Below are 21,218 nucleotides of genomic sequence, written 5' to 3' on the forward strand. Positions count from 1 at the left end.
ATACAGACACTGAAATCCTCAATGATCATCTCGGTTTCTTAATTCTATTAACATACTTAATTAGTAAGGTGCATTATGATGCGCACACATTCTTAAAGGCCCAGTGCAGTCAAAATGATGTTTTTCCTGTATTTTGTGTCATATTGTACAACAGCTGATGAAACTAACACAATTTGATCAGTGTTATTTCCTGATAGTTGCTTGTTGAAAATACAATCGACACAGGACCTAATTAGCAGGTTTGCAAAGGCAGGAGTTTTGGCTTTCCCGGTGACATCACCAGGCGATAAAGGAATGAATTCACCAATAACAAAGAGAGTTCCAAACCTCTCTGCCAATGACAGCTAATTTTCAGTTTTCCCCTCCCCACTCAGACCCCTCCCAGACAACTTGAGAAATAGTAATTTGCTAAAATGCTATTTTTGTCAATTTTAATGTAATACTATTACAGGTGTTACCCAGAAATAATTTGATATTGATATATAAACATCTGCATTGGGCCTTTAAATGTAACTAATGGGTGAAAATAAGATAGCATATACATTGTTATAGTGCACTTGAAATAAACCCTACATAATACTATTAAAAATAGCTTATGAGACTGAACACAGTGACATCCATTTTATATTTATTTATACATTTGTTCAAATATGGTTTGGGAGTTTGTTGGTGATTGGGATAGACTTGTGAAGGAGTGAGAGTTAATGCTCTCTAAGGCTTTAAGAGTCAAAGCATTTGCAATCCAATAAAACCACAACACAAAAAAATGAACAGGTGATCTTACCATATGCATTTTAAAAAGGCAAGATGTTACACGCAGGTCAATACAGAGAAGAAGGTTTTGTGAATATCCACATATCTAGATATCTGAGGACACCTTGTGGTAGAAGCCTGCTACTGCAACTATGCCAGTGCCTGTAAAGCACAGTTCCCATTCTGGCTCTGGTCTAGCTCTTTGCTGTTGATTATACCACAGACACGGACTCTGCTCAATGATACAGGCAAAATGACCTATAGCTCCTTATCGATTGCTGATATCATCGTAAGTGCTGTGGTTTATCATGATCATTACAATGTAGGAGAGCAGGAAGAATCTTATCCACAAAAAAAGGTGTGAAATGTTGGAAATACATTCCTTGACCTGACCCTGGATTTTACTGCCACTTCACACCTTTTTTTGTGGATATGATTATCGTCACAATGTTCTTAATGAGATAGCTTTGAAAATTACAAAAGTCCCAACTATAGTATAGAGGAGCTTTTATAAAAGTGTGCAGGATTTAGATTTCTTCTCCTCGTCGTCATATCCAGGGGCCGACTCTTTCCTGTTGGGGTCGTTCAGCTCGTCAAAAAGTCCGCTGTCAATCATTTCCTGTTGCCAAGCAATGGGCACTGCCCCCGTGTTGAATTCCTTGAAGAATTTGTCATCTTTGTCATCAAACACAATGCCCTTGATCTCTGAGAAGTCTTTGATGTCCCCCGTGTCTTTGGCGTAGACCACGTTGGGCTTGGGAACCCAGGGTGGGTCGATCAGCCCCGCCTCCAGTCGAAGGAAGTTAATGCTCTTGAACCACTCGTGCTTCCTTGGGTCTTCGTTCCTGGATGAGAGAAACACACTGAAGTCAGAGAAATATACATTCCCCCCCAAGTCCACCTGACCTGATACCTAGAACCAGGTGTTTTTCCTGAACATGTGACCTGACCAGAAAAACCTCTAGAGGGCCCTAGAGTTGTTCCTGGTTCGCCCATGTACTCAGGAATATCTCTGGGCAGAAACTGCGGTCAATTCTTACTTGGTCCTGCATCCCAGACGCTCGTCAATTTTCTTCTTGAGGAAGAGGTCGATGATGGCCTTGGTGCCCTTGTCAAAGTTCTTGTGCTCGTACTTGCATTCATCCTCGAGGGTGCGCCGTGCCACCTCCTCCTTCTGCACCTTCTCCTTATAGTCCTTGAAGGGCAGGCGAGCTGCTACCATCTCGTAGATACTGCAGCCCAGGGCCCACCAGTCAACTGACATCCGGTAAGGCTCTTTCTTCAGGATCTCTGGGGCCATGTAGCCACTTGTGCCAGCCTGAGGAGAGGGAAGACAGGGGGAGGAGAGGAGGGGAGAGGAGGGAGATGTGATGACAGAGAAGGAAACAGAGAAAGAGAAGTGAGGGTTTGCTTAGGCCTAGTTCTAGGGTTCCATACCATAGCAACAAAATGTTCAGTGTTATATCAACTGTGGACTATAGCACAATACTTCGCATAGTTGAGCTAATCAGTGGCATAGCACAACTTTTGATTGATTGATTAATTGATTCAAGCCTTACATATGCAAATCTACCCTTATGCTCACCATGCCCCTTATCAGGGACTTTATATCCCTGAATTCTACCAAAGCTCTTTCGTAACATCAGCACCACATGCCTGCACCAGGTTTCCCCTGCACTAGCCTCCAGTAAGCCCTCTATCCTGGCCATGTCCTGACCTGAGGCCCCCCCCCCCTCATGAAAAAACAATGTTTGAATTTTGGTTTTAGTTGACACCCAAATGTCACTGTACCTTTCAACCATTTAAAAGCACAGCAAAGTTCAAATGGGAATACAATGTCAGATATTTAGTTTTGTTTTACACAACAGATTCATGTGTGATCACTGTGCTTAATCTAAAAGCAGAACCAAATGACCGGGATTGCAGTAGAGATAACAAAAGTACATGGTGCGAGAGATCAATTCCATGATATCTTGAACACGTAGACTATATTTTTATTTATTTATTTATTTAACCTTTATTTAACCAGGTAGGCAAGTTGAGAACAAGTTCTCATTTACAATTGCGACCTGGCCAAGATAAAGCAAAGCAGTTCGACAGATACAACGACACAGAATTACACATGGAGTAAAACAAACATACAGTCAATAATACAGTATAAACAAGTCTATATACAATGTGAGCAAATGAGGTGAGAAGGGAGGTAAAGGCAAAAAAGGCCATGGTGGCAAAGTAAATACAATATAGCAAGTAAAACACTGGAATGGTAGTTTTGCAATGGAAGAATGTGCAAAGTAGAAATAAAAATAATGGGGTGCAAAGGAGCAAAATAAATTAATTAATTAAAATTAAATACAGTTGGGAAAGAGGTAGTTGTCTGATTACATCAGAAGAGATGTACAGATACAGTCATCTCAAAAGGTGGCCATGGATATGTTATTCATTGTGAGGTTGATTAACTTGTAAGAAAGCCTTAACATTAGGCTATTTACTGTATTACAAAAGTCATTATGAATTGTGTTTGGTTGACAATGCAACCAAATATCAACATTTAAAGGGTAGTTCCTGCTTGGATAGTTCCATCTGAGCCACTGGCTTAATCCAGTTCTTTCACTTTTATTTTGGGTTGAGTTGGAAACATGAATTCTACATATTATTTGTTAACATGTTGACAAGTTAATAGGCTATTTGTTATATTTCAGAGATTTATCTTCTTATTGGATAGTTTAATTCCAGTTTGTCTACAAATTAATGGATTCACGTCTCCATCTCAACCAACAACCAAAGATAAAGAATAGGACTAAATCAAATCAAACTTGAAATGCACTTTAAATAAAGTGTGATTTGATTTAGTCCTATTCTTTAACTTAGATTTTTGTTTGAGAATCCAACGTGTAAATTATTAATTTGTCAAACTGGAATTACAGCCAGACTAAGTCAGTGGCAAAAATGGAATTATCCAAGCAGAAGATACATCTCCTTCAAATTGTGATATTTGGTTATGTTGACAACAAAGCACAATTCAATATCACTAAATAACATACAATTTGAAATCAACCAGAGCCTGAAACCCTAGGCCTATTGTGTTGTCTATTAGTTGAATTCTGAGTTGAATTGAAACAACGGCTGTTGATGACTTTGCTAATGCTATATAGGCTTAAATAGCATCATTCGTGATATGAGTAATAAAGTATGGTCACATTTAATTTGCTTTGTTAAACCTAAACCCTTTGGAATGACTTCAATAACAACAGTGAATCTATCTAGTTTTTAAGTTGAGCTTTCTTAATACGGAGGTTGCTAATTGAGTGTGTGTGTGTTTGTGCGCGTGTGTGCGTGTGTACAGAGGTTGCTAATTGAGAGTGAATCTTATACAGTGGGGCAAAAAAGTATTTAGTCAGCCACCAATTGTGCAAGTTCTCCCACTTAAAAAGATGAGAGAGGCCTGTAATTTTCATCATAGGTACACTTCAACTATGACAGACAAAATGAGAGAGAAAAAATCCAGAAAATCACATTGTAGTGGAAATTATGGTGGAATTATGGTGGAAAATAAGTATTTGGTCACCTACAAACAAGCAAGATTTCTGGCTTTCACAGACCTGTAACTTCTTCTTTAAGAGGCTCCTCTGTCCTCCTTACCTGTATTAATGGCACCTGTTTGAACTTGTTATCAGTATAAAAGACACCTGTCCACAACCTCAAACAGTCACACTCCAAACTATGGCCAAGACCAAAGAGCTGTCAAAGGACACCAGAAACAAAATTGTAGACCTGCACTAGGCTGGGAAGACTGAATCTGCAATAGGTAAGCAGCTTGGTTTGAAGAAATCAACTGTGGGAGCAATTATTAGGAAATGGAGGACATACAAGACCACTGATAATCACCCTCGATCCGGGGCTCCACGCAAGATCTCACCCCGTGGGGTCAAAATGATCACAAGAACGGTGAGCAAAAATCCCAGAACCACACGGGGGGACCTAGTGAATGACCTGCAGAGAGCTGGGACCAAAGTAACAAAGCCTACCATCAGTAACACACTACGCCGCCAGGGACTCAAATCCTGCAGACGTGTCCCCCTACTTAAGCCCGTACATGTCCAGGCATGTCTGAAGTTTACTAGAGAGCATTTGGATGATCCAGAAGAAGATTGGGAGAATGTCATATGGTCAGATGAAACCAAAATATTACTTTTTGGTAAAAACTCAACTCATCGTGTTTGGAGGACAAAGAATGCTGAGTTGCATCCAAAGAACACCATACCTACTGTGAAGCATGGGGGTGGAAACATCATGCTTTGGGGCTGTTTTTCTGCAAAGGGACCAGGATGACTGATCCGTGTAAAGGAAAGAATGAATTGGGCCATGTATCGTGAGATTTTGAGTGAAAACCTCCTTCCATCAGCAAGGGCATTGAAGATGAAATGTGGCTGGGTCTTTCAGCATGATAATGATCCCAAACACACCGCCCGGGCAACGAAGGAGTGGCTTCGTAAGAAGCATTTCAAGGTCCTGGAGTGGCCTAGCCAGTCTCCAGATCTCAACCCCATAGAAAATCTTTGGAGGGAGTTGAAAGTCCGTGTTGCCCAGCAACAGCCCCAAAACATCACTGCTCTAGAGGATATCTGAATGGAGGAATGGGCCAAAATACCAGCAACAGTGTGTGAAAACCTTGTGAAGACTTACAGAAAACGTTTGACCTCTGTCATTGCCAACAAAGGTTATATAACAAAGTATTGAGATAAACTTTTGTTATTGACCAAATACTTATTTTCCACCATAATTTGCAAATAAATTCATTAAAAATCCTACAATGTGCTTTTCTGGATTTTTTTTCTCATTTTGTCTATCATAGTTGAAGTGTACCTATGATGAAAATTACAGGCCTCTCTCATCTTTTTAAGTGGGAGAACTTGCACAATTAGTGGCTGACTAAATACTTTTTTGCCCCACTGTACATAATGCTGGAAGGGCAGTGTACAGTCTGTCATTCCCAAGATAGTACATTGGTAAAAGTCAGTGACAAATATCATAGCTGGGTTTGGTTAAAACCCTGGATGTGAGACCAAAGCCTAGGTGTAGACAGATCAAGTCTCCAGTAGGAGGTGCTGCCCAGCCTAATGTTTTTTATCTGATAGTGGACATAGCGTTGAAGATCTAACGTTGTTTTAAAGCTACAAATTCAACATATTTTATACATGGTTTGTCTATGTTGAAATTTTGTTACCATGATGACATAATCCCGTGGTTGAAATGTCACCCTCAAAATAACATAACTTTTTTTTCTAAATCTAATGTATTTTCCACATAGATTCCACATCACAATTTACAAGTTTACAAATTATGTTGAAACAACATTGATTCAACAAGTTTATGCCCAGTGGGATGGTAATAATGTAAAACCTTGGTTATGGATAGATCCCTAACCATGGATAAATACTTATCAATAATACCATGTCATCTCACCCTACTCTAAAAAAAAATTCTGTCATTGTTGTTAATGTGCAGTCAGTAAACAACAAGGATGACGAGTTCATCTCAGCCTATCAGAGCCCTTACCTTTTGATTGATGGTCTTTTCGCCAGGGAGCTCCACGGCCAACCCCAGATCCGAGAGTCGACATTGGCCGAAGCTATCCAGTAGCACGTTCTCTGGCTTCATGTCTCTGTATGCTATATCCATGGAGTGCAGATGGAGGATTCCTGTGGTGACCTGTGCAATGTAGTAATTGATGCGGCCTATTTCTAGGCCTTTTTCGCCAATGTTGTAGATGTGGTACCGGAGGTCGCCGCCATTCATCAGGGTCATGACGAGACACAGGTGGGTCTTAGTGTCGTAGGCATAGGACAGGTTCACCAGGAACAGGCTGTTGACCTTCTCCAGGATCTGTTTCTCCAGTAGTGCCATGCCTTCACCATTCTTCTGCTTCAGACGCTTCTTGCATAGCTTTTTGCAGGCGTACATCTGGCCTGAGTTCTTCACCTGCACGGCACACACCTATGCAGAGAGAGAGAGGGACTGAAACTAATACGTCTGAGAAATGTATGATAAGATCCCCAAGCTATCACATAACCCAGCTAGCACAAAACATTCAGAGAACCACATGTTTCTTAGAGCTTGGTGAGAGTGTGGTTGTCCTATGGCTATTTAGCATACAACCTTCCCACAACTTTATGGGAATGGTGCAGGATTGATGCTTGGCTTTGGAACATTCTCAGCACATTTAATGGTCGACTATGGGCACAAAAAATTATCCAATTCCGCCCTTTCAACATTTTTAAGCAGAATTGGGATGTGCCTTTGGTGATTTGTCGATGTGTCATTCAGTTTTTTTTGTTGCACAAAGCGACCGCTGTAGCTAGTTCGTTAGCTAAGCTAGCCCCTTCAGCTTGCCAGGAACTCCTCCAATGTGTGTGGAGGTCATTTCACAGAATTTGTTTTTGGACGGAAGTTGTAGATATTGGTAAGAAATGGCATTTCTCTGTACTGTAGCGCCAGCTGTGCCACCAGAGACCCTGGGTTCGCGCCCAGGCTCTGTCGCAACCGGCCGCGACCGGGATGTCCGTGGGGCGACGCACAATTGGCCTAGCGTCGTCCGAGATACGGGGGGGCTTGGCCGGTAGGGATATCATTGACTTGTCGTGCACCAGCGACTCCTTTGGCGGGCCGGGCGCAGTGCACGCTAACCAAGGTTGCCAGGTGCACAGTGTTTCCTCCGACACATTGGTGCGGCTGGCTTCCGGGTTGGATGCGCGCTGTGTTACCAAGCAGTGCGGCTTGGTTGGGTTGTGTATCGGAGGATGCATGACTTTCAACCTTCGTCTCTCCCGAGCCCGTACGGGAGTTGTAGCGATGAGACAAGATAGTAGCTACCAAAAACAATTGGATACCACGAAATTGGGGAGAAAAAGGGGTCAAATTTTAAAAAAGAAAGAAAAAAAGAAATGGCATTTCTGTAGCCAAATATCTTATTCATCCATTTTGTTTTAAGCTTTAAATGACCTGGTAGGATGGTGCATTGATCAGTTATGCAGATTAAAGATGTTCATTTTAGCATTTTTTGCCCAAAGTCAACCTTTAAGGAACTTGACAAAAAATATATTTTCTTGGTATTTCATTGCTTTAAACAGAATGTTTCCTAAAAGTTCAAACATGGAAACATTTAATTAAAATGTTGGTAATGTTCTAAGCACGTTCTCCAACTGGTTTGACATTGGGAAGTTTCTCAAATAGTTCAGAGAACGTTAAGAAACAACGTTCTCCTGGGGGAATATTAGTACTTCAACATAATGTTTCCTACAGGTTTCATCATGGTTCTATTTAAAGTCATGTTCTCACATTGTTCTGAGAACATTAAGAAACAATGTTCTTCTGTGGGAGTTTCAGTAATGATGTTACAGGAAGGCCATAAAGATCATCAAGGACATCAACCACCCGAGCCACTGCCTGTTCACCCCGCTATCATCCAGAAGGCGAGGTCAGTACAGGTGCATCAAAGCTGGGACCGAGAGACTGAAAAACAGCTTCTATCTCAAGGCCATCAGACTGTTAAACAGCCACCACTAACATTGAGTGGCTGCTGCCAACACACTGACACTGACACTGACTCAACTCCAGCCACTTTAATAATGGGAATTGATGGGAAATGATGTAAATATATCACTAGCCACTTTAAACAATACTACCTAATATAATGTTACTTACCCTACATTATTCATCTCATATGCATACGTATATACTGTACTCTATATCATCGACTGCATCCTTATGTAATACATGTATCACTAGCCACTTTAACTATGCCACTTTTTTACATACTCATCTCATATGTATATACTGTACTCGATACCATCTACTGTATCTTGCCTATGCTGCTCTGTACCATCACTCATTCATATATCCTTATGTACATTTTCTTTATCCCCTTACACTGTGTATAAGACAGTAGTTTTGGAATTGTTAGTTAGATTACTTGTTGGTTATTACTGCATTGTCGGAACTAGAAGCACAAGCATTTCGCTACACTCGCATTAACATCTGCTAACCATGTGTATGTGACAAATAAAATTTGATTTGATTTGATTTGATTTAATACAGCATAACGTTTCCTACAGGATTCAAGTTCTCAAATTGTTCCAAGAACGTGAAGAAAACTTTCTATAAAAACCACAAGATAAATTTAGTAACATTCAGGGAACATTATAAGAACGTTATTTAAAAACATATACATTCCGTTCTCAGCATCAACAAAAACCCACGCCCACTAATTGTCCACACCTGAACTTAATGAGTGCTTGTTTCCTTTGAAATGGGGTATCTTTGAATAGATTTAAACAGCTTTGTATGAGTTTAAAAAAAACATGGCATGCTAGCTCTATCCTGGTGGCACAGTAGACTAATTCCATGGACAGAGAACAGAAGAATCTCATTGATGCCGTGCCACAATAAAACATAAACGTGTTTGTACGATTAATGCCTAAGGATTAATGCCTTCCATGTGCTTCCCTCTGTGCTTAGAGACCAAAAACGTTCATCCAAACTAAGCTAGCAGTGTTATTAAAAGTGTTATTGGCTGTGACCGGGAGTCCCATAGGGCGGCGCACAATTGGCCCAGCGTCGTCGTCCAGGTTAGGGGAGAGTTTGGCCGGGGGGACTGTACATGGCTCATCACACTCGTGACTACTTGTGGCGGGCCGGGCGCCTGCAGGCTGACTTTGGTCGTCAGTTGAACAGTGTTTCCTCCGACACATTGGTGCAGCTGGCTTCCGGGTTAAGCGGAAGGGTGTTAAGAAGCGTGGTTTGGCGGGTCATGTTTCGAAGGACCATCCCCTCTCCCGAGCCCTTTGGGGAGATGCAGCGATGAGACAAGATCGTAATTGGAACGCAATTGGATATCACGAAACTGGGAAGAAAAAGGGGGTAAAATATAAATAATATTATTGAAACATGTTCTCAGAACGTTAATAAAACCTCCCAGGAAAACTTTCATGTAACCATAGTAAAACATTCTCAGAAGCTCCCTGCAACCTAAAAATGTACGTTCTCCGAAGAGGTGAAAATTTAAATTCTGTTCTCAGAACGTTTAAAAAACCATTGTTTTACCGGTCAGGAAACTTATGGCTTCGTTCTCAGAACCAATTGCAAACAAAAACATAACATTTCCACAACTTCCAAGGAACCAAATGTGTTAGCTGGGCAGTATGTAGTTAGATGAGGTACAAACAATTATCATTTTTAGGGACTTCTTTATCATCCCTTATCATTAGTATTTGTACCATTCCAATTCTCACTGTAACTGTTGCATAACCTTAGAAACAGTGCTAAAACAGTGTTCAAGTTTACAACTGTAATATTTCACTACTGTTGTCAGTTAGGCAGCTGCGGTGTAAACTTTTTGATGATTACCTCTCCAAAGCCTCCCTTTCCAAGGGTCCTGAACTCATGAAAATACTTATCAGTGATTTTCTGTTTCTCGTACTCTTTCCACTGCAGGAACTTGTCAAAGTTAGGGCTGGTCTGGTACTCAGTGAAGGGCTTTTCTTTCAGGTACTCCCGTGTGGCATCCGTCACCTTGCCCATCATCACGTCTTCAAAAGCCTTGCACTTGTCCGCTACCTCTCCTGTCAGGTAGGACAGGAAGCTCTTGGAGTCAGCCTTGCAGAACTTGTTGATGATGTTCGTCCTCGACTTATCTTTGCCAGCGCCTTCCGCCAGATCCCAGTCGATTAGCTCGTCCAGGAACTCTGCAGCTGCCACGTACTGCGGGTTGGACTCCAGGAGGAACTTCCGGAAGAACTTCTTCCCTACGGGCTGCCTCTCGCAGAGCATCTCAAATTCTTTCCCAACCGTGGCGCGGATGGACACGCACTGTTCTGGCTTGGGAAGGGACAGGCTGCGCCGCCTCTTCCTCATCTCCTTTTCGTCGCCCCCCTTAAGGTAGGCCGTGTTCGCCACCAGATTATCCAATCCCCCCATGTCACACATGTTGGCTGCTGCTGTGTTGGGTTGTCCCTCCTACACTGTGTGGCTGAGCAGGGAGCTAAGGCTACTAAGGTGCTGGAAGGGGGTGATAAGAATATGTTCTTTCGCTGTAGTGTGTCCAATTCTCTCCAGGTCCCTGGTGTGACTGAGCAGCTCCGAAATCTGCACCACACCAGAAGACATTCTCTGACTCAATCACGTAATGCTTCATCTAGAATTAAAAAGCACAAGGAATTTTCTCTTAAGTGTTTGTGTGCTCATTCATGGGCGCTGCTCACGGAAAGGAACTTATGTGGTTTCTTACTTAAGAAGCTTTTGTCGGTCTATATTTAGCGAGCTGCCAACTTAGATGGGGACAATGCCAGCATAACTGTAGTGAGGTTGCTGGCCTCGCTGTCATAATATTATGGATCGAAAGACGTAAACAAAGAGTTAAAGGCTACACATTGAGGCGATGAGAGACTATTAATTAAGTTTGTGAAGACAATGTCTGGTTTAGGAGATGAATGGATTTAATAACAGACATAGGCCTACGCTACTGTGTATTCAATTTGGTCAAGAAGTAGTGAAAGATCTCCCTAGAATAATCACTTTAGCTACAGGCTATTTCTATTCAGTTATGAGAAGAGAACACATTCATTTACACAGACTCTATTAGACTTGTAATAGAAAAGCATTTTTCATTATATTCCTATTCTGCTTTCCGAGATGTCTAGTAAAGGTTAGGCCACAGGTCAGGATTTAGGCAGAAGTCATGGTTGACTTCCACAAAGATTGTTGCTACGCCGAGCTACAGTCCTGACCTGGGATTGGGGGCAAAGCTAAATAAGCAACAGAGAGCTGCATTTAGGGAGCCCTAAACATAGCCCATAGACAGCACGATAGGCAAGATCAGTGCCAAGTATAGTAGCCTAAAACCACGAGGAGTAACAAAGTCTGATAAAACATGCAGGTAAGCTGGGTCCTTTTAAAGTTCTGTTGTGTCAAAAGGGGTGTGCTTCGGCTGATGAGCAGAAGACGGGCAGGATTATAACTTTATTTTATGCTGTATATACAGCGCCTTCGGAAAGTATTCAGACCCCTCCACTTTTTCCACATTTTGTTGTGTTACAGCCTTATTCTAAAATGGATTACAAAAACAATCTATACACAATGCCCCATAATGACAAAGCAAAAAACAGTTTTTTTTTTAGAAATGTTTGCAAAAAGATTTATAAATTAAAAACAGACCCTTTGCTATGAAACTCGAAATTGAGCTCAGGTGCATCCTGTTTCTATTGATCACCCTTGAGATGTTTCTACAACTCGATTGGAGTCCCCCTGTGGTAAATTCAATTGATTGGACATGAAAAGTCACACACCTGTCTATATAAGGTCCCTGACAGTGCATGTCAGAGCAAAAACAAAGCCATGAGGTTGAAGGAATTGTCCATAGAGCTCTGAGACAGGATTGTGTCGAGGCACAGATCTGGGGAAGGGTACCAATACATTTCTACAGCATTGAAGGTTCCCAAGAACATAGTGGCCTCCATCATTCTTAAATGGAAGAAGTTTGGAACCACCAAGACTCTTCATAGAGTTGGCCACCCAGCCAAACTGAGCAATCAGGGAAGAAGGGCCTTGGTCAGAGAGGTGACCAAAAACCCAATGTTCACTCTGACAGAGCTCTAAAGTTCCTCTGTGGAGATGGGAGAACCTTCCAGAAAGACAACCACCTCTGCAGCACTCAACCAATCAGGCCTTTATGGTAGGATGGCCAGACAGAAGCCACTCCTCAGTCTGATGAAATCAAGATTGATCTCTTTGGCCTGAATGCCAAGCGTCACGTCTGGAGGAAACTTGCTACCATCCCTACGGTGAAGCATGGTGGTAGCAGCATCATGATGTGATGTTTTTCAGTGACAGGGACTAGAAGACTAGTCAGGATCGAGGTAAAGAGGAACGGAGAAAAGTACAGAGATTCTTAATGAAAACCTGCTCCAGGACCTCGGACTGGGGCGAAGGTTCACCTTCCAACAGTACAACGGCCCTGAACACACAGCCAAGACACCACAGGAGTGGCTTCGGGACAAGTCTCTGAATGTCCTTGAGTGGGCCAGCCAGAGCCCGAACTTGAACCCGATTGAACATCTCTGGAGAGACCTGAAAATAGCTGTGCAGCGACACTCCCCATCCAACCTGACAATGCTTGAGGATCTGCATAGAAGACTGGGAGAATCTCCCCAAATACACCTATGCCAAGCTTGTTGCGTCATACCCAAGACTCAATGCTGTAATCGCTGCCAAATGTGCTTCAACAAAGTACTGAGTAAAGGGTCTGAATACTTATGTAAATATATTTCCAATTACAATTTTTACTTAATTAGTAACATTTCTAGACCTGCTTTTGATTTGTCATTATGGGGTATTGTGTGTAGATTGATGAGGGAAAAAAAACAATTTAATCAACTTTAGAAGAAGGCTGTAACATTACAAAATGTGACAAAGTCAAGGGGTCTGGATACTTTCCGAAGGCGCTGTACATTTACAGTATCAAAGTGAAACAGGTTTTATTTTCCATCATGCACTGTATATACATCACCTCAGCTATTATGCAACACAGGTCTTGTTTCATATCTTTGTGCACTCAGTTGGTAGAGCATGGCACTTGCAACACCGGGGTTGTGGGTTCAATTCCCACAGGGGTCCAGTACAAAAATGTATGCACTCACTACTTACGGTAAGTCGCTCTGGATAAGTGTCAGTAAAATGGAAACTCCTTGTATCCAAAACAGCTTCTGTAGCTGTGCTGATTGAGACTGAGTTGGCATGTATATTTAATTTTCCAACAGTTTATCTATGTTAAGTTGCTGAAGGAGCATGACATGTTCAGTTGTAGGAAAAGGTGTGTTTGTAGAGTGGGAATTGATACAGGTCTAATTTTCTATGGAAACTACTAGGTGTTACATTCCTACACAACATACAGGGCTGCTTGTAACCATAGACAAGAGGAGCAAGGAAATTGTTTTCAAACTTTGGCTATTGCCATGCAAATATCCATCAAAACCTTTGCCAAACCATTAATGTGTTTCAAATTAAATGCATGTTATGATATAAGCAGTATATAATATTTCAAGTTGAATGTACGATTATTTCATCATTTGAATGTGACTATTCTTATATACATGTGTGACTTGTCTAATTGGCATGTATTATGCAATTATAATGCCCTAATTATGCAATCTGGGAAGTTCTCTGACTAAACACAGTCCCTGCAGCACCATGGATCCAAATCCCAAAAGCCTATACATGGTGCAGAGACAATCATAGATATTCTGTAATCATTCTCTTGATTAGAATGTGAAGTATGAAATGTGCTCTTACAGGTAGCAAGGAAGGCAGACCCCTCATGGTCTGAGTTCAGACTTCTGAGGGGATCCAACCATATCCATAAACCATCACATTAAAATGCTAAAGGAAGAAATAACAAAGCTATGCTTAGACTTATTTTAATAAACTTTTTTCTCTCACAAAAAAAATCTTGGACGACACAAAAAAGTTAACCATGACACCAAGCGCAGAAACTATCCTCAGTTCTTCAGCATTGCCCTGCACCTGCCGACATTTCCATCGAAGAGTAGGGCAAGGACGTCTTCACCAGGATATTGCCCATTCAATCTATATCTTAGCATTGAAGGAATGACAGCAGCATGCACACACAATGTACATAGAAGGTTGCAGTATTCAGTCCGGTCTCCTGTCCAAACTTGCAGTGGAAGGATGGGGAAGTTAGAGGCACTTCATTTGCCGATTCTCTGTACGACCCAGTCCTGCTGGCACAGTGGGCAGCGATTGTTCTGCTTCACCCAGAGAGACATGCAGCAATTGTGGAAAGAGTGGTTGCACTCTCCCCATACCACTGTGAAAGAGGGGAGACAGAAGCAGACTATGAAATGGTGTGCTACATGGTATTTTCAAATGCAGCATGTCAGCAGAAGAGCAGAATACATGGTAAAGCATATTGGTACACACACAACCAATATGTTTTATCCTAATGCATACACAGGACAAATTCTGCTTTACCAAGGTTTAGATACACTGGCTTTATCACATTTTAACCCAATATACCAGACTAGGAACCCAGGTATATCTGTCACATGCACATCTGCTGTGAGACCAGTAGGAGTTTTCGTCAAGTTCAGGATCTATAAAAATGAGTGTCCAGGTTTCACCCAACACTGGAGCAGACACAGGGTCATACCTCCCGCTGGTCTGATAACACCAAACTATACTGTTTGGTGTTATATACATGTTGGGCTAAGACGTTTAAAGTGGCTTACCGACACAGTCCTCTTGTTTATTTTCAGCCTGACACCGCAAGCATGCATCTGCGGAGAGATGGTACATATCAAGGAAACCTTGCTAACTAGCTACTTAACGTTAAACTGGTGCACAGCCGTCGCTGACCATTCCTGATTTGTGACACATGGACTGATACAGCTGGCTAGCAATTCTGTCCTACCAGGCGATGACTTGGGCCATGTTTTCAGAATTCTAACGTTAACCTCCTAGTGTTAGCTTATTAGCAAGCTAACATTAGTTGTCTATTTGCTAGCTAGGTACGAGCTAACAAACTAAGCTCTCCAAATAGGAAGCGTTCTCAGTCTGTCTGCCCATGATGATGATGGACATCTCTTAATCAGTTTAGATAACTGTCTGACCACTAAGCTATTGTATTTAGCTTGTTGTTAGCTAGCTTAATGCTCCTCAAGAGTTGGCTATGGGTGTAACAAACAAACTTACCCATAACTTGGACCCTACAGATGGCGCATGTATCGCACTCCACATCCCAGCTCCACATTGCAACAGCATTCCATTTCTTGAGAGAAAACATCTTGTCACTGCTCGATTTTGACCCAGAAGTAGAGCTGTGAGAGTGAACTAAACCCGGCTCTTCACCGTCTTCCATCTCTACAATAAACTAGCTAACAGCAAAGCAAAATGGACGAAAGAAGCTAGCTAGCTCGTCGGTGGTGTTTGGATGTTTTAATCAGCAGAGCAAACAAACCAGGGGGCGGTCGTGCGCTTTAACACATCTGCAGTACTACCAAACGAACAGATGGCGGAGGCAAAGATTAAAAAGTAGCCTACTGTGAATGAAGGTAAAACTCGTCTTCTTTTCTTCTGCTTCTGGGGATTTTATATGGCGGTTGGCAACCAACTTTATGGTGTATTACTACCATCAACTGAACTGGAGTGTGGACTAGAGACAGTGAAAATCTAATCCTACCCAATAATCTCGTCTCCCTAAAGAAACAAAATACACAATTAAATACTACATCGCCTGAAGATTTCCCCAGCAGTTCACTTAATTCTGGCTCTTCAAACCCATTACTCCTCAAATCTAATAACAATCGCTCCCTTTCTCTCACATATTTCTGGCATGGAAATAGAACATGTTCCACTTTCTCCATCTCCTCCTGACAATGATCACACCTACCAGTCGGATGTTTCCCCACCACTTCCAATGTACTATTTAGCCTTGTGTGTCCCAGTCTCATCCTTGTGACGACACTTTCCTCCCTTCTCTCTCGGCCCGAGGACCGTTTCCTGGATCTTATACGTGTCTTCCCTTTACTCTCCCTGTTCCACAACTCTTGCCACTTATTTTTAACCACTCTTCTTATTAATCTCTCGGCTTACACTTTACTGATGGACAATTCCGTCTCAACATTAGGATGTTTAAGAGCCTGCTTGGCAATAACATTCTCCTCCTCATTCCCCTCTACTCCCACATGAGCTGGTACCCAGAGGAACATCACAAATACCCCATCTCTTTCACCCTATACAAACACTGCAAAATGTCATACAATACGTGCTGTCTGCTCTGATGAATTTAAGCTCATCAGTGCTGCACAGGAGTCAGAGTAGATGACTACTCTGTCTGGCCTTACCAACAGTATGGCCATCAACTCCATTGTGTGAACAGATAAATTATCCGTTGCTCTTTTTGTCACTGCCAGCTTACACTCAGGAACAAGCTGCACCTGTCCTCCTTGTTTTAGGGTCCTTAGATCCATCTGTGAATATATTTTAGAAAGCATAGTATTGTGTCCTTAAATGTTCACTTACAACTGAATCTACTCCTTAACATGTCTTACCCTCTCAAGCAAACCTAGATCTATCACTGGTTGAGGGAGAAACCAAGGTGGGATGGCGGGAAGAACCAGAGAGGGGCTAAACTCCCTCCCAAACAACCCCATCTCTCTCGCCATGCAATTGCCTATCCACCCAAAACTTTATTCAGATTTCATTCATGTTCCCAGCACTCTAGGAGCACCTTTTTGTTGTAGGATGTGTAACCGTGTGTCCTTGTAGATTTACCCAATATGTCATGGATAAAATCTAATCCAATCACATTTTATTAGAGAGAGGGGTTGAAAATGTAAGTGAAGACACTTGCCAGTTGGGTAAAGCTCTCGCCAGTTCGAACAACGCGACTCTAACCAGAGCATAACGGACCTATTATTTTATTTTGATTTTTGATTTTTTTATCCCCGGATTCCCACCGGATTCCCACCGCAAACAGAACATTTTCAGCTGGATCTTCACAACTAGCTAACTAGCTAACCGCAACCCCGGATGATTACTCCTGGCTAGCGTTTCCACCCACTTAGCTTGAAGCTAGCCCGGCCAGAGCTCCTGTGCTACCACCGAAGCATACTTCTGGGCTACAATATCCGGACCCATGACCGGTCTATCGATGTCACCGCATGAAGAGGCATAAACAGACTCACCCCATCGCAACGCCCCCCAAAGGCTAACTTTCTAGCCCTTGCCAAAGGCTAACTTTCTAGCCCTTGCTATCTCTTTGCTTGCTAATTCGGTCTGCTAACTGCTAGCTTGTTTAGCCCCGGTCCGCTAACTGCTAGCTTGTTTAGCCCCGGTCCGCTAACTGCTACCTTGTTTAGCCCCGGCCTACTAAATGTTAGCTTGTTAGCACAGGCCTGCTAACCGTCTGAATCGCCGCGTCCCAAACACTCACTGGACCCATATTTACTTTCAATCTCTTTTCGATTTTTAATTTGTTTATACCTTCCGGTAACCTGCCTCACCCAATGTGATACGGAATCGCTATTATTTTTAATTTTTAGAACACACTCAAGAACCTCCAGAAGCTAACCAGCTAACTAGCTACAAGCTATTTAGTCATTGTTAGCCAGTGCTAGCGGCTTTTACCTTTTACCTTCTGCACAGCCAGACAGTTTTTAACCTGGATAATACTCGCCAGTCCAGCTTCCCTGCCCCATCCACCGCTGCCCCCTGGACACTGATCACTTGGCTACATAGCTGATGCATGCTGGACTGTCCATTAATCACGGTACTCCATTCTGCTTGTTTATGTTTTATCTGTCGGCCCCAGCCGCACTCAGGCTCTGTGTGTAGTTAATCCGACCCTCCCTGCCTAGTCAACGCCATTTTACCTGCTGTTGTTGTGCTAGCTGATTAGCTGTTGTTGTCTCACCTACTGTTTTAGCTACTGTTTTAGCTAGCTCTCCCAATTCAACACCTGTGATTACTGTATGCCTCGCTGTATGTCTCTCTCAAATGTCAATATGCCTTGTATACTGTTGTTCAGGTTAGTTATCATTGTTTTAGTTTACAATGGAGCCCCTAGTTCCACTCTTCATACCCCTGATACCTCATTTGTCCCACCTCCCACACATGCGGTGACCTCACCCATTACAACCAGCATGTCCAGTGATACAACCTCTCTCATCATCACCCAGTGCCTGGGCTTACCTCCGCTGTACCCGCACCCCACCATACCCCTGTCTGCGCATTATGCCCTGAATATATTCTACCATGCCCAGAAATCTGCTCCTTTTATTCTCTGTCCCCAACGCTCTAGGCGACCAGTTTTGATAGCCTTTAGCCTCACCCTCATTCTACTCCTCCTCTGTTCCGCGGGTGATGTGGAGGTAAACCCAGGCCCTGCATGTCCCCAGGCACCCTCATTTGTTGACTTCTGTGATCGAAAAAGCCTTGGTTTCATGCATGTCAACATCAGAAGCCTCCTCCCTAAATTTACTGATAGAAGCCTCCTCCCTAAGTTTCTGTTAACCCTGATGTCCTTGCCGTGTCTGAATCCTGGCTCAGGAAGGCCACCAAAAATTCTGAGATTTCCATACCCAACTATAACATTTTCCGTCAAGATAGAACTGCCAAAGGGGGAGGAGTTAGCCTGCAAAGTAATGTCATACTTTCCAGGTCCATACCCAAACAGTTCGAACTACTAATTTTGAAAATTACTCTCTCCAGAAATAAGTCTCTCACTGTTGCCGCCTGCTACCGACCCCCCCCTCAGCTCCCAGCTGTGCCCTGGACACCATTTGTGAATTGATCGCCCCCCCATCTAGCTTCAGAGTTTGTTCTGTTAGGTGACCTAAACTGGGATATGCTTAACACCCCGGCAGTCCTACAATCTAAGCTAGATGCCCTCAATCTCACACAAATCATCAAGGAACCCACCAGGTACAACCCTAAATCTGTAAACAAGGGCACCCTCATAGACGTCATCCTGACCAACTGGCCCTCCAAATACACCTCCGCTGTCTTCAACCAGGATCTCAGCGATCACTGCCTCATTGCCTGTATCCGCTACGGAGCCGCAGTCAAACGACCACCCCTCATCACTGTCAAAATCTCCCTAAAACACTTCTGTGAGCAGGCCTTTCTAATCGACCTGGCCCGGGTATCCTGGAAGGACATTGACCTCATCCCGTCAGTTAAGGATGCCTGGTCTTTCTTTAAAAGTAAACTTCCTCACCATTTTAGATAAGCATGCTCCGTTCAAAAAATGCAGAACTAAGAACAGATATAGCCCTTGGTTCACTCCAGACCTGACTGCCCTCGACCAGCACAAAAATATCCTGTGCAATAGCATCGAATAGTCCCCGCGATATGCAACTGTTCAGGGAAGTCAGGAACCAATACACGCAGTCAGTCAGGAAAGCTAAGGCCAGCTTCTTCAGGCAGAAGTTTGCATCCTGTAGCTCCAACTCCAAAAAGTTCTGGGACACTGTGAAGTCCATGGAGAACAAGAGCACCTCCTCCCAGCTGCCCACTGCACTGAGGCTAGGTAACACGGTCACCACCGATAAATCCATGATTATCGAAAACTTCAACAAGTATTTCTCAACAGCTGGCCATGCCTTCCGCCTGGCTACTCCAACCTCGGCCAACAGCTCCGCCCCCCCCGCAGCTACTCGCCCAAGCCTCTCCAGGTTCTCCTTTACCCAAATCCAGATAGCAGATGTTCTGAAAGAGCTGCAAAACCTGGACCCGTGCAAATCAGCTGGGCTTGACAATCTGGACCCTCTATTTCTGAAACTATCCGCCGCCACTATCCGCCGTCGCAACCCCTATTACCAGCCTGTTCAACCTCTCTTTCATATCGTCTGAGATCCCCAAGGATTGGAAAGCTGCCGCAGTCATCCCCCTCTTCAAAGGGGGAGACACCCTGGACCCAAACTGTTACAGACCTATATCTATCCTGCCCTGCCTATCTAAGGTCTTCAAAAGCCAAGTCAACAAACAGGTCACTGACCACCTCGAATCCCACCGTACCTTCTCCGCTGTGCAATCTGGTTTCCGAGCCGGTCACGGGTGCACCTCAGCCACGCTCAAGGTACTAAACGATATCATAACCGCCATCGATAAAAGACAGTACTGTGCAGCCGTCTTCATCGACCTTGCCAAGGCTTTCGACTCTGTCAATCACCATATTCTTATCGGCAGACTCAGTAGCCTCGGTTTTTCGGATGACTGCCTTGCCTGGTTCACCAATTACTTTGCAGACAGAGTTCAGTGTGTCAAATCGGAGGGCATGCTGTCCGGTCCTCTGGCAGTCTCTATGGGGGTGCCACAGGGTTCAATCCTCGGGCCGACTTTTCTCTGTATATATCAATGATGTTGCTCTTGCTGCGGGCAATTCCCTGATCCACCTCTACGCAGACGACACCATTCTATATACTTCCGGCCCGTCCTTGGACACTGTGCTATCTAACCTCCAGAGCTTCAATGCCATACAACACTCCTTCCGTGGCCTCCAACTGCTCTTAAACGCTAGTAAAACCAAATGCATGCTTTTCAACCGTTCGCTGCCTGCACCCGCACACCTGACCAGCATCACCACCCTGGATGGTTCCGACCTTGAATATGTGGACATCTATAAGTACCTAGGTGTCTGGCTAGACTGTAAACTCTCCTTCCAGACTCATATCAAACATCTCCAATCGAAAATCAAATCAAGAGTCGGCTTTCTATTCCGCAACAAAGCCTCCTTCACTCACGCCGCCAAACTTACCCTAGTAAAACTGACTATCCTACCGATCCTCGACTTCGGCGATGTCATCTACAAAATTGCTTCCAACACTCTACTCAGCAAACTGGATGGAGTTTATCACAGTGCCATCCGTTTTGTCACTAAAGCACCTTATACC

General features: G+C 43.3%; 2 protein-coding genes across 2 annotated transcripts; both read right to left on the minus strand.

Moving 5' to 3' along the window:
* Positions 1-464: 464 nt before the first annotated feature.
* On the minus strand, positions 465-10,904 carry LOC112266899 (rhodopsin kinase grk7a-like). The gene is made up of 4 exons (XM_024444810.1): positions 10,159-10,904; positions 6,313-6,750; positions 1,794-2,071; positions 465-1,598 (listed from the first exon to the last, which is right to left on the minus strand). Exons 1-4 carry the CDS (start codon positions 10,735-10,737, stop codon positions 1,262-1,264), a joined length of 1,632 nt encoding a protein of 543 aa, XP_024300578.1. The 5' UTR covers positions 10,738-10,904; the 3' UTR covers positions 465-1,261.
* Positions 10,905-14,206: 3,302 nt separating this feature from the next.
* Positions 14,207-15,783, minus strand: LOC112266904 (RING-box protein 2). The gene is made up of 3 exons (XM_024444817.2): positions 15,517-15,783; positions 15,054-15,101; positions 14,207-14,632 (listed from the first exon to the last, which is right to left on the minus strand). The coding sequence occupies exons 1-3, from the start codon at positions 15,680-15,682 to the stop codon at positions 14,514-14,516; spliced, it is 333 nt and encodes a 110-aa protein (XP_024300585.1). The 5' UTR covers positions 15,683-15,783; the 3' UTR covers positions 14,207-14,513.
* Between the last annotated feature and the right edge of the window lie 5,435 nt (positions 15,784-21,218).

Source organism: Oncorhynchus tshawytscha, linkage group LG14 (genome assembly GCF_018296145.1).
Source record: "Oncorhynchus tshawytscha isolate Ot180627B linkage group LG14, Otsh_v2.0, whole genome shotgun sequence".
In the NCBI taxonomy this organism is placed as follows: Eukaryota; Metazoa; Chordata; class Actinopteri; order Salmoniformes; family Salmonidae; genus Oncorhynchus; species Oncorhynchus tshawytscha.